The 12,317-nt window shown below is 50.0% G+C and overlaps 6 protein-coding genes across 6 annotated transcripts; 3 read left to right on the top strand and 3 right to left on the bottom strand.

Moving 5' to 3' along the window:
• Window positions 1–119: 119 nt before the first annotated feature.
• On the bottom strand, window positions 120–1,265 carry AUEXF2481DRAFT_44723 (uncharacterized protein). Its single transcript, XM_013483850.1, has 2 exons — window positions 482–1,265; window positions 120–405 (listed from the first exon to the last, which is right to left on the bottom strand). The coding sequence occupies exons 1-2, from the start codon at window positions 1,036–1,038 to the stop codon at window positions 267–269; spliced, it is 696 nt and encodes a 231-aa protein (XP_013339304.1). The 5' UTR covers window positions 1,039–1,265; the 3' UTR covers window positions 120–266.
• Window positions 1,266–1,601: 336 nt separating this feature from the next.
• On the bottom strand, window positions 1,602–3,304 carry AUEXF2481DRAFT_70804 (uncharacterized protein; the record flags this gene model as incomplete). The annotated part of the gene is made up of 2 exons (XM_013483870.1): window positions 1,602–2,943; window positions 2,997–3,304. 2 exons carry the CDS (start codon window positions 3,302–3,304, stop codon window positions 1,602–1,604), a joined length of 1,650 nt encoding a protein of 549 aa, XP_013339324.1.
• Window positions 3,305–4,424: 1,120 nt separating this feature from the next.
• Window positions 4,425–5,834, top strand: AUEXF2481DRAFT_33622 (uncharacterized protein; the record flags this gene model as incomplete). Its single annotated transcript, XM_013483840.1, has 2 exons — window positions 4,425–4,958; window positions 5,010–5,834. 2 exons carry the CDS (start codon window positions 4,425–4,427, stop codon window positions 5,832–5,834), a joined length of 1,359 nt encoding a protein of 452 aa, XP_013339294.1.
• Window positions 5,835–6,083: 249 nt separating this feature from the next.
• Window positions 6,084–7,375, top strand: AUEXF2481DRAFT_9098 (uncharacterized protein; the record flags this gene model as incomplete). Its single annotated transcript, XM_013483827.1, has 5 exons — window positions 6,084–6,541; window positions 6,613–6,781; window positions 6,831–7,101; window positions 7,153–7,252; window positions 7,324–7,375. 5 exons carry the CDS (start codon window positions 6,084–6,086, stop codon window positions 7,373–7,375), a joined length of 1,050 nt encoding a protein of 349 aa, XP_013339281.1.
• On the bottom strand, window positions 7,032–8,901 carry AUEXF2481DRAFT_44715 (uncharacterized protein). The gene has a single exon (XM_013483849.1). It carries the CDS (start codon window positions 8,710–8,712, stop codon window positions 7,462–7,464), a length of 1,251 nt encoding a protein of 416 aa, XP_013339303.1. The 5' UTR covers window positions 8,713–8,901; the 3' UTR covers window positions 7,032–7,461.
• Window positions 8,902–10,539: 1,638 nt separating this feature from the next.
• On the top strand, window positions 10,540–12,239 carry AUEXF2481DRAFT_70734 (uncharacterized protein; the record flags this gene model as incomplete). The annotated part of the gene is made up of 2 exons (XM_013483865.1): window positions 10,540–11,166; window positions 11,220–12,239. 2 exons carry the CDS (start codon window positions 10,540–10,542, stop codon window positions 12,237–12,239), a joined length of 1,647 nt encoding a protein of 548 aa, XP_013339319.1.
• Between the last annotated feature and the right edge of the window lie 78 nt (window positions 12,240–12,317).

Here is a 12,317-nt window from a genome sequence, read left to right as displayed (position 1 = left end):
AATAGGCTTGTCGATACGAAATATTACTGTGCCTCTTTACAGCTTATTGTTACCCTTCCTCAATCATTGTAATGAAAGGGTGTGATAGTATTCTGCACACGGGGTGGAAGGAGCTGTTTTGCCCGCGCTGAGCGCCCAGTATCAAGTATTTGAAAATCAAAAGCATGATTGGAACACAGACATACAATGAAGGTGTCCACAAGATCTCATACTGCCTCGCGTTCAGTAGAATAGTGTACAGGGGATGTGAAACATTCTCGGTGTCGTCACTTCGAGGCTTCGATAATCTTCTTGGCCATGGCCGGCAAAGTGTCAGCCATGACATCCATATCCACTCCAAACAACTCCCTGCAATCTTCCTTCTCATACACCGAGCAATAAGCACCTTTGAATCTATGCAGAATGGTCAGCATCACCGTCATCACCGTCTTCGCCAATTTCAACTTACCCAACAATTTTCGCAGCACTAACGTCCCAATAGTGCGCAGCCGCAAACCACTTCTCCTCTTCCTCACCAAAGCTCTCAAATAAGGGTTTATAGGCCGCCAAAGCCGGCTTCGCAACTCCCATACCATCACACGACCTGAAGTTCTCCAACGGCATATCCATATTCGCTTTCATGAAATAGCCTCGCACCCTCTCTACATCACCAGTCGTCAAACACCACACTGTGAACCCTGCATCCCTCAACATGCCGAACGTCTCCTGTACACCTTCCCTCAGCTCCAACTCTGAGTAGCTAGACACAATCTCATCTCTCTCCGCATCAGTAGCAAACTCGCGGGGGTTCTCAATCCCGCTCATCCACAAGATGCGGTAGAACATTGCAGCGAAGACTTGCTTGTAGGGTGTATAGCGCGAAGAGATTGAGAGATATGTGAATTCTCGTTCTGAGGATTCCATCCAGGCGAAGCCGAAGAGTTTGGGTGTTATGTTGTTGGCTAGGAGGCGGGGGCCGAGGACAGAGGAGATGCGAGAGAAGAAGGCAGAGTAGGAGACGCAGGTGCCCACTACGTCGAAGACTACGTGTTTAGGCATCGTATTTGCGTGTGTTTCGGTGAGAAAAAAAAATGCTGGCCCAAGAAGGTACTGCAGAGACTCGAGAGCGGGAAGATATCTTCCGACTTGAATATTGGATGTTGGATGTTGGATGTTGGATGTTGTTATGATTATCGGCCTCAGTACGGCTTGATATAGCACCCCTTGAACAACCATATATTGGTACGTGGAACTTGCTTGCGTTGCTCTAACAGCCCCGCTCTCGGAGGCTTGCTCGTATCGGCCACGGGCAAGTCGCTCGCCTATCATTATATCCACCAGAGCTATCATTGCCCCGCCTCGCCTGATAAGCAATGCCCTAATCACGTCTTATGAAAGCTTAGCTATCTTGGTAAAATTGCTTGTTATCACTGTAGCCCGTACTGATCTGAAGCATACTCCGCGCTCGATTAGAGATGCCAATCTTGATAAGTGGACCAGGAATCAATGTGTATGGATGAAGGTGTTTTGCTACTATGATCTAAACTATGTAATACCTCGTCTACGGAGAGCATGAACCTAGCAATCTTGAGACAGACGTGCTGCAGTGAACTCTAGATAGCCTACTCCCAGAGGAAGTTATACTTATGCCACCCGACCTTTGGCGCCTGGGGAGGCTCTGGGTTGGCATTTGCGATGTCGATGAAGTGACGAATAGGCAGTGCCTCCAACGGTATGATGCTCGTTTTCTTGACAAATTTGTAGCCAAAGTAAAGCATGAAGAAGAGAGGGATGTTGAAGTAACTCGATATAAAAGTCTCGGTGTCCCAGTGACCGTGTAAAAACGTGACGTAGCCGCCAAACAGCAGAAGAATGATGAAGGCGATAAGTGTGACCCAGGCAAGATATGGCTGCAGAGGTGCTGCCCAGGGTAGTTCGCTGCGAGAGATGTTCTGCTTTTTCATGCTGTAGTAGAAACGGAGGTACACGACGCAAATCACAATCCAATCTACCATGGCAGCGACAGAAACGAGATCTTGCAGCCAGGTGAACGCGATGTTGGCTCCGTGTGACAACGAGAGGAAAGCAAGGCACAAGAAAATGCCGAACAAGCTGACGGAGATCCAGGGGATACCAAATCTGTTTGTCTTGGTGAAGATCTTGGGCGCGCGTCCTTCTTTTGCCATGCCGTATAATATGCGAGAGCCAGCAAGCATACTAGCGTTACCGGAGCTCCAGGCACTAGTCAAGATGACTGCATTGATGATTGAAGGCACGACTTTGATACCGGCTCTAGTCGCAGCGATGACGAATGGTGACTGCGAAGCAGTACCGGTAGATTTGAGCAGGTGAGAATCATTTGATGGCACCACGAGACCGACCATGAAAATAGTGAGCACGTAGAAGAGCAGTACGCGGACAAAAATCCTTTTGGCAGCCATGGGGATGTTTCTCCTTGGGTTTTGTGTCTCTGAAGCGGCGATTGAGATATTTTGGATACCAGAGTATGAGTATACCGCGTTTGATAGAACTGTGAAAAAGCCCATGAAGCGTCCCAGTGATCCGGAATAGCCTAGATACTGAACAAAAGGGCCTGGATGGCGCCAATACTCAAAGCCTATGCTAGTGTGGTCGGGACCTCCACCACATGTTATGACTAGAGCCATGATATTGATACCGATGATGAGCATGATCTTGAGAGTCGCAAAGGTGAACTCGAGTTCACCGTAGATCCGGACAAATGCGATGTTTGATGCCACCAGACAGACTCCAAGCACTACGATCCAGACCGCATTATTGACTGAGGTCGTCCAGAATTCGAATAAGACAGCAGCAGCGCAGAGCTCTGCGGGCACACTAATCAAATTGGCATAGACTTGGTTCCAGCCATTGGCGAAGGACAAGGCGGGGTCCACAAAGTACTCGGCGTGTCTCGTGATACCTCCAGACAGCGGGACCAAGGTGCTAATGTGAGTCAGCATGTTTTAAATGGTATGCCACGACCAGAGAGAAGTTACCTGAGTTCCGCGATAGACATCACTACTCCCGAACACAGGAAGCCAACAATTGTATAACCTAGGAAGGCACCTAAAGGTCCTCCGCGAGAGATTGCCTTGCCGGAAGACAGGAATAATCCAGTACCTATCGTTCCAGCCAATGCGATCATCTGAATTGTTCTCTGATTGAGTCCACGTTTGAGCTCTTTCTTCTCCTCGAACTCGACTGGGCCATCTTGATCGTACTCAGGAAGTACTGTACCACTCTCAATATCTGAGGCGAGATATCCCTCTTGGGTGTGCGAGACCTTCTTCTCTTCGTCTCCCATGTTGACGGTCTCAGGGGCGTGTATTGACATGATTCAAATGAGCTTGGAGTCAGATGCAACGATGATACTCCCAGAAAAGATGAACCTATCTTCTGCTTTTATGCACTCGCACTTGACGTTTCTTACGCCACGAGGGGCGATATGCCTATCTCTCCCACATTATTATTCAGTGCCACATCATTGGTCCAAAACCGTTCTGGAGGGGGGGATGCCCTATCTTGATCCACGATACGGAAGGAGTGCTGTCGTAACCCTAAGTTGCTGCTTGAGATTGACCCGGGCCAGACCTCAGGAATCAGCTGAGCAATGAACAATTTAGAATCAATTTGATAGCCAGATAACAAGATGCGCAGTAATATCCCTTGCTAGCGTCTTGATGCGAGCAGACTTCCTTCCCGCGTGCGAGATGCTGTCACACTCATAGCTGTCTCAAGACATGAGTCTTCCTCATATGTAGCGGTGTCGTCGGGTTTTGTCGTTTGATCGACTTCCGGTACTATTTTCAAAAACCTGGTATGTCAGCGTACACCTCCACAGTTGGTCGTTATCCTGCTTTGACCATAAAGCAAGTGTGTGTGACAGGACTAGACCGGCAGATTATGTCACACTGCTCAGCAACGCCGATTGGCACAGTATAGATCCATGCACAGCCGGAGAAACTTCTTGAACAACAACGAGATTGATACCGCAATCACTAATTTGCATTTGCGCTTTAGCTGTGGTTTGCGAGAGTGTTGGTCATCTTAGAAGCACCCCGCAAGCTGGTGCGGAGATACAGGGTTGTCATACGTGCGTAGGCGCTATCAGTTGTCTGTCCTATGTCGTATCTACTGCATGGTTTCCGAGGCGTCGCGTCGTGTCTCAATCGTTATCTCTCTCTGTAGAAGGAAGGAGATAGAGTGAGGCACAGAATGTTGCGAAGTTGCGTGATCGGCCATGGCACGCCGCCTCGGCAAGAGCTTGGCCTATCTTTTTCATGCATGCCCAGGCTGCCTAATTGTTGCCTGGTGCGAGTGTATCACACGTAAGCGGCAACACCTTGATGTTCGCAGAGCAGCAGATATAAGGTATTGATAGTGTGTTTGGACAGCGCAAAAACGAATTCTCCAACAAAACGACAATGAGGCTTCCCGAGGGTCTGCCGACTGTGGGCGGTGGTACCGAGTCATTCTGGCGTATTGACCTTCACAAACTCGATGACTATCGCTCGACCGAACATCTTCCTGAGCAGTCAGGCATTGTCATTATTGGAGCTGGCTACTCAGGCGTTGCGACGGCATATCATCTGTTGGAAGCTGGCAGCAAAGCGTCAATAACTTTACTCGAAGCCCGCGGCGCGTGTAGTGGTGCAACAGGTCGCAACGGAGGCCACCTCCGCCCTGATCTTTACGGCCACATCCCAACATATATCGACCGTCACGGATTGGAAGCTGGAGCTGAGATTGCCGAATTTGAAGCTGCTCATATCAAGGCCTTCAAAGAAGTTGTGAAGAAGGAAGATATCGACTGCGATTATGTTATTACGAGAACGACAGATGTGTGGTGCAATCAGGATGCCGCCGACAAAGTCAAGAGTACATACGACAAAATGGTTGCATATGGGCTGAAGCACATGGACGACGTGCACTTTGTCATGGGGAGAGACGCTGAAGGTGTAAGTATCACCACACTAGATACGCTGAGTCCAAAACTGACCGTGCCCTAGGTCAGTGGTATCAAAAACGCGAAAGCATGTGCCACATACACTGCTGGCACTATCTGGCCTTACAAGTTCATCATGACTCTTCTCGGAGTCTTGCGAGACCGAGGCGTTAACATCCAGACATACACCCCAGTGAACACTATCTCTGCCAATTCCGACGGCACATGGACAGTCTCAACATCCCGAGGCGACATCAAGACTCCGAAAGTCGTTCATGCGACCAATGCTTACACAAAAGCTCTTTTGCCAGAATACGAGAAGAATATTGTGCCATGCAAAGGCATCTGCTGCCACATCGCAGTACCAAAGGAGGATATCGCGCCTTTCGTCGGCAACTCCTACATCATCAGAGAACAAGGAGACCCTAGTGTCCTCAGCTATCTAATACCAAGATCCGACGGCGGTATTATTGTTGGTGGCTCACAAGCAATCTTCAAGCCTCATCTCGAGCAATGGTACAACAACTCCGACGATGCCGAGCTGATTGAAGCCTCGAAGGACTACTATACCAATTACATGCAGAACAACTTCCGCGGTTGGGAAGATACCAAAGCTGAAGTGCAGAAAATATGGACAGGCGTTATGGGTTATTCATACGACAGCAATCCTCATATTGGTGAGGTGCCCGGGAAGCCTGGTCAATACATCTTGTCTGGCTTCAATGGTCACGGTATGCCGGTCATTTGGCTGGCAGCTGAAGGACTGTCTGAGATGCTTCATGAGGGAAAGAGTTTTGAGGAAACGAGGGTACCAAAAGCGTTCAAGACGACACAGGAAAGAATCGACAAAGCAAAAGCAGGCCCTGAGGGCGGTGATATTCTTGCTTGATAGTACTTTTGCGATTTCTGTTTTCCATCCCTAAACAATGCTTTGATTAGTGTGAGCGCCTCGTATAGTGTAGTATAGGCGCCAAACACGACTTCTGGCCCGTCGGGAAAGAACATTTGACACCTCCGATACCGGTTGTCCTCTCACTGACTCACGCCACATCATGTATCTTGACCATTCAAGTGGATATATAAGTCATGTGTATCCGTTAGTTCTGCTTCCAATCGATTGTTCACAATTTTTACAATCATGTCCCATCAATATGTCGTTCTCGGCGCCGGTGTCATCGGCCTCTCCACTGCTCTCGAACTTCGCTCCCGCCATCCACAAGCGAGCATCATCATCGTCGCCAGATACCTCCCTGGAGATCGCGATGTTTCGTACACATCTCCTTGGGCAGGAGCGAACTGGCTCTCTGGCGCAACAGACAATGGTCGACAAGAAGATTGGGACCGTGTGACATATCACCGGTTCAAGGAACTTACTTCCCGTACTGCGGAAGTGGGCATTTATTCCATGCCAATTACTGCTATATACGACAGTAAAATTGAGGATGCAAGTGTTTTGAGTGAGACGACTGGAAAGATTTGGTACGATGAATTGGGGGACGGGGCTAAGATGCTACCGAAAAATCAACTGCCCGCAGGCGCCAAATTCGGATATGATTTTAGCACGTTTGTGATTGATACTCAGGTTTATCTTCCTTGGTAAGTGCGATTCGCTCCTTCATGTTCTCATCCTGAAGAAGACTCGGGGAGCTTATGTCAATGTCAAACAGGTTGCAAGGAGAAGCAAGGCGACAAGGAATCGAAATACGCAGAGGCATGTTTGACTCTCTTGATGAGCTGTTCACCTTGTTCCCAACCGCGAGTGCATACTTCAACTGCTCAGGCTTAGGTGCCTACTCACTGAAAGGCGTCGAGGACAAGAACGTCTACCCCACGAGAGTAAGTCACGACAGGTGTAGGTAAAAGCGCCTAGCTGATGGCGATGCAGGGTCAGATCATGCTTGTCGAAAGTCCAAAGACGCCAATGACACGCATGTACTTCCGCTCACCGCAACGAGTCAACAAAGACACCACTTACGTCTTCCCTCGTGGCCCGCATAACGGCGTGGTGCTTGGCGGTATTCGACTCGACAATGATTGGAGTGGAGAAGTCGACATCGAGCTCGCTGAGGACATCAAGCAAAGATGCTGCGCTTTGGCACCTGAACTAGGAAAGCCGGAGGATCTCAAAGTGTTATATCATGGTGTTGGTTTACGACGTATGTGCATTGTTGGGGAACCTGGGACCAGAAGCTGACAGACTATGATAGCAAGTAGAAAAGGAGGTCCAAGACTCGAGAGAGAACATTTTGGCAAACATCTGGTCATCCACAGCTATGGCGCTGGCGGAGCTGGTTATCAAGCATCATGGTAGGTTGCGACATCCGACTTTACTCAAGTTTCGTCTCCAGACCTCGGACTGCTACTAATACTGATCCCAGGGGTATGGCGAAGGGGGCAGTCGATCTACTGCAAAAAGACTCTCGTCTATGAGCGCTCGGTTGCTCGGATGATGATCTGCAAACTATGGTTTTAGTGCGACGACAATGACTCGTATATATCCCTGCTCAATTCTCCCTCTAACCAATCCGAGACGTGACTTCCGCAGGTAAATCTTTGCGAGACTTGATCTTGTGCTCGAGGGCATTCAACACAAAATCATCTCTTTCCCATGTCGCGAGCAAGGCGGCGCCCATAGGCCCAAAAAGGAGAGACCATGCTATGATACGTAGCACCAGAGAACTCGAGATAACCCCCGAAGCGGGATATATGACTTCTATGTTGGCGAAGTAAGCCCAGATGAGGTATGTGGAGAACATTAGGGTCATGTCCCATTGTAAGAACCAATGCGCGCCTTGGCCTACCGTGCTTGCTTGATGTCCAGAGAACGGCGATACTGGAACGAAGAGATTGACTGGATGGAATGCTGTTGGGGTCGCAAAAAAAGTAGGACACAATAGAGCCGTCAGAGACGCAACGACAGTGCTGATGTGAGGTACCGCGGCGCAACAGAGTCCAACTATATACACCCTTCCGAAAGCTCTACGCTGCGTCTCCGGGTTCTTCTCGGCTATCTCGTCCCTGTAAGACGTGATGCGGACCAGAACAAAGCTGCTCCAGACCCGCTGACACAAGCGAAACAGCAGTGGAAAGAATTGCCATAAACGGATGAGATCGATTTTGTGCTCGAGCGAGATGGCAGTCGGCGCATGAAGTGACATTAGGATGGTCGGAATAATGATCGCACCAATGGTCGCTGGAATAATAGCATTTATCTCTGCAGTGTAGCGTGTAAGAACAGCACTAGTCGATCGGTCTCCAAGAGGTGAAAAGGCGAAGAAGACTGGGCCAACGATTCCAATACCGAGAGCTTGGAACAACAAGCCATAAGCTGCAGTGAAGGATATCAATCTCGAATTGTCTTTGTGGCCGCGGCGTTGTCCTTCAATTGCTGTCAAGATCCATGCGGCTATGCCTTGACCAGCAAAGTAGAAGCACATCAGCGACGAGCCAGGTTGGGTCCCGTTGACCATCGGCCAAAAGAGTGTCAACAAGCTCTTCAAAAATATATCGAGCGTGCGCCATTGCGTGAATTCTGTGGCGTATTTCTCGCCAGTTCCTGGAAGACGGTTTTGCGATGACCACTCACGCATCAACGAAAAAGTACCATTGTCGGTCGCAAACTTCCAGAGTGCTACATAACCGAAGACAGCGAGCGCTATCAAGGAAGTGTTCCTCACAAATAGATGCATGTTCATGACGGACCAGACACGGTCGACGAATGTGGTTGTGCGTGGAGAGGAATCGTCCGTGGATGGCCTTGACGGCATCGAGTTGGAAGAGCTTTATCGTACTCAAAACTGCGGAGCTGGGTATTCCCAATCACAGAGCTCTTGGGCCTTGTCCATCCGCAGGTTCGCTTTCGGTGGCTGTCGCAACGCACAACAGACATTTGGCATGCGTCGGCTATAAGTTCACTATTATTATTATTGGAACCATTCGTCAACGAGGTTGAGAAGACACCGTGCATGCGAGGCCATGTTTCCTGCAAGATTTGATGCAGGTGGGTTCCTCTGCCGGTACACCCACGTTATGGTTTATACTTCGACGTTCGCTTGTTTGCCTCGTTCCTTCCCGTAAGCTGTCATCGTGAAGCTCGTGTTGGTTCGTGATATTTTGACACGATCTGTCGCTATGTTCGCTGAGCCGCACTGTTGGCTGCTACAAAACTCTGCCGCAGACATCTCAGATCAGAGTTTCAGATCTCGTCGACGTTCTGTGTTCACGATTGAGCTCATTGCTTGGTATGCAGATCCATGAGGTGGGGGAGGGGTTGATGGAGGGGTCCTTCAGCTGTTCACGTGGTCTCACTCCCAAACCCCTCGCACGAAACCTGCCGAGCGTCGAGAGACCTTGCCTAGGTAGTTGCTGCAATTGTGCTACGTTCTTAGTCGAGGATTTTCACACCTATACAGGCAATGCTACAACAACGACCGAGGAGGGTAACGGCTTGTGTATGGTATCTCTGGACAGATTAGGGCTCATCTCACTTTGGCTACGATCCTTGCCGATGATAACGATGAAGCAAAGAAGGGTTCGTCTAGGCCACTGCGACGACGAGAACTACCGCGCCTCTCCTTGGCCCAGCGGATCGTTCCCCCTTCATGCACTTTAGTGGCGCGCTTTTGCGGCGTGATAGCAACAAGCCATGTGGATTGTTCATGCATGAAAGTTGATCGTCAGGTAGAGCGCGGAAAGGCCGCCTTTAAACGGCAATCAATTCGAATTGTTTGCGACACAAGTTGACCGCTTATAGACAAATCCAATGACTGTTTCGCAGATATGTGATTACGGCGAGGCATTTTTGTCACTGCTATCATAGATGAGGAGTCCTCGGCGAAAGTGGGAGGATGGCTTGTCGAACGCCATGATTCAGGCAGTCCCGCTGAAGAGCAATCTTGATCTGGCTGTTGAGAATACGACCATTATTCGAGCTCTACGCATGCAACGAAGTGAGACGTGTAGTAGTAACAAGAGAGCGCGAAACCACTGCTTGGCTTTGATCGGTGTCCATGCTAATCACACTGCCATGAACTGAAGTTGTCGCCCCAGAGATCAGAGGTCCCAGAGAGATCCGAGTGGTATTTCCCCGTCACGTCCACCTCCACCGAGTCCGGCGGTGCGTTTCGTCTTACGCTTGGCAAGCACTTTGATTGCAGTAATCAGGCTTGTCTATCTTGCTGCTCCTTCCGTCCCCAACGAATTCTCGTAGGATTCGCAAAGATTTTCTGGAATAAGGTCGTTCGAAAAATGCACACAGAGGGTGCGTGATGGAGTGTTGCATACCCTAGCAATGGTCGCATCTAGAGCGGCTTGCGAACGTCAGGTGTGTGAAAATTTGGATATGAAGTCACTGGCGTTCTTTTCTCGAACTCCCACCCGTTTCCGAACGCCTGGCTGCTAGGCGAACGTACGCTATGCAAACCTTCCCAGCCTAGTGCTTTCGCCGCGTCCAAGCGTCCGCTCCTCTTGTACATATCTTGTGGGTAGACCCCGACGCTGTCCGGTCTCTTTTTTCTCACGCTCACTCTTTGCACCAATTGATCACCATGGGTTTCCTCTCCAATCCTCCGGACCGTAATCTCGACCAAGCCGGTATGGCTGCTGGCCACGGCCAACCTGCCCCCACGACAAAGAACCAGCTTGGAGATGCAAGAAAGATCTCAAACGAAGAGAGCGGTACCGATCTCGACGAGTCCGATGCGATCCTGTTAGCCATGGGCTACAAGCCTGAAATGGCACGCAACCGATCAACGCTCCAAGTCGCTTTCATGTCATTTGTCCTGGCCTCTATTCCTTACGGTCTCGCGACGACCTTCTACTACCCTCTTGTCGGCGGCGGGCCCGCCAACATCATCTGGGGTTGGATTATGGTTTCGCTTATCATCATCTGTGTTGCTGCCAGTCTGGGTGAGATTACCTCGGTCTACCCTACGGCTGGTGGTGTTTACTATCAGACATTCATGTTGGCACCCGCCAAGTACAAGAGAGTTCTGTCATGGATTTGTGGTTGGGCGTATGTCGTCGGAAACATCACCATCACTCTGGCCGTCAACTTCGGATCTGCACTGTTCATTATTTCATGTGTAAATGTGTTTGAGTCGTCGCCTGGTGTCGGCATCTGGGAAGCCAGCGCTTGGGAGACCTGGTTGGTCTTTGTTGCTATCACCCTCTTCTGCAACCTCGTTTCTTCTCTCGGCAACAGATGGTTGGCTTTGATTGATGTATGTTGAGATCGTGTTTTTGGGTTCACTACCATACTGACTAGATGATCCAGACCTTTGCCATCTTCTGGACTCTCGCTGGTGTAGTCGCCATCCTTATCGTTACGCTTGTCATGGCCAAGGGTGGCAGACGCTCTGGTGAATATGTCTTTACCCACTTCGAGCCCCAATCCGGCTGGACCCCTGGGTGGTCGTTCTGTGTCGGTCTTCTCCAGGCTGCCTACGCAACTTCATCCACTGGTATGATCATCTCTATGTGCGAGGAGGTTCAGGAGCCTTCCACTCAAGTGCCCAAGGCCATGGTTGCAACCATTTTGATCAACCTTGGCGCTGGTCTAATGTTCTTGCTTCCTCTCCTGTTCGTCATTCCTGATCTCTCTACCCTTGCTGCTCTCGCATCCGGTCAGCCTGTCCCTACCATTATTGCGACTGCTGTCGGCTCGCCCGGTGGTGCCATCGGCCTTCTTCTTCCCCTGATGGTCCTCGGTCTCATCTGTGGTATTGGATGCACTACTGCAGCATCTCGTTGTGTCTGGGCTTTCTCTCGTGATGGAGCCATCCCCGGTAGCAAGTGGTGGAAGCAAGTCAACAACACTACTGCCCTTGAGGGTGTCCCACTGAATGCCATGATGCTCAGCATGGTCGTGCAGATTCTGCTTGCTGTCATCTACTTTGGATCAGTCGCTGCGTACAATGCCTTTTCTGGTGTTGGAGTCATTTGCCTGACAGTCTCTTACGCTATCCCTATCGCTACCAACCTTTTCACTGGTCGCAAGCATGTCAAGGGTGCCGATTTCTCCCTCGGACCTCTTGGATTGTTCTGCAACATTGTCGCGCTCGCCTGGAGTTGTCTTGCTGTACCGTTGTTCTGCATGCCCACGACCATTCCCGTCACAGCTTCGCTCATGAACTATGCATCAGTAGTGTTTGTCGCTTTCATGTCGATTGCAGGTGCATGGTACTTCGTGTGGGGCAAGAAGAACTACCAGGGACCGCCGACCCACGAGGACACTATCCTTGAGGCCAGAGGTAGTATTTCGGAGGCAAGGAGGAACTCCAAGGCTGCTCACTAGAAGGTTTCGCATTTTTGGAGTGAAAATGTTTGATGATGATGGATCGATGCTGGACGATTGATACCCGATGCAACTAAC

The sequence above is a fragment of the Aureobasidium subglaciale genome (assembly GCF_000721755.1).
Source record: "Aureobasidium subglaciale EXF-2481 unplaced genomic scaffold scaffold_36, whole genome shotgun sequence".
In the NCBI taxonomy this organism is placed as follows: Eukaryota; Fungi; Ascomycota; class Dothideomycetes; order Dothideales; family Saccotheciaceae; genus Aureobasidium; species Aureobasidium subglaciale.
Note: the sequence above shows the minus strand (reverse complement) of the source record. Positions and strands in the feature narration are given on the sequence as shown.

What these genes read in the sequence shown, in the direction of transcription:
- AUEXF2481DRAFT_44723 (XM_013483850.1), bottom strand. Translation starts at nt 1,038, where the DNA reads ATGCCTAAACACGTAGTCTTCGACGTAGTGGGCACCTGCGTCTCCTAC. An exon ending in AAGTGGTTTGCGGCTGCGCA is followed by an intron (nt 406 to 481) that starts CTATTGGGACGT and finishes GGTGATGCTGAC; the next exon opens with CATTCTGCATAGATTCAAAG.
- AUEXF2481DRAFT_44715 (XM_013483849.1), bottom strand. Translation starts at nt 8,712, where the DNA reads ATGCCGTCAAGGCCATCCACGGACGATTCCTCTCCACGCACAACCACA.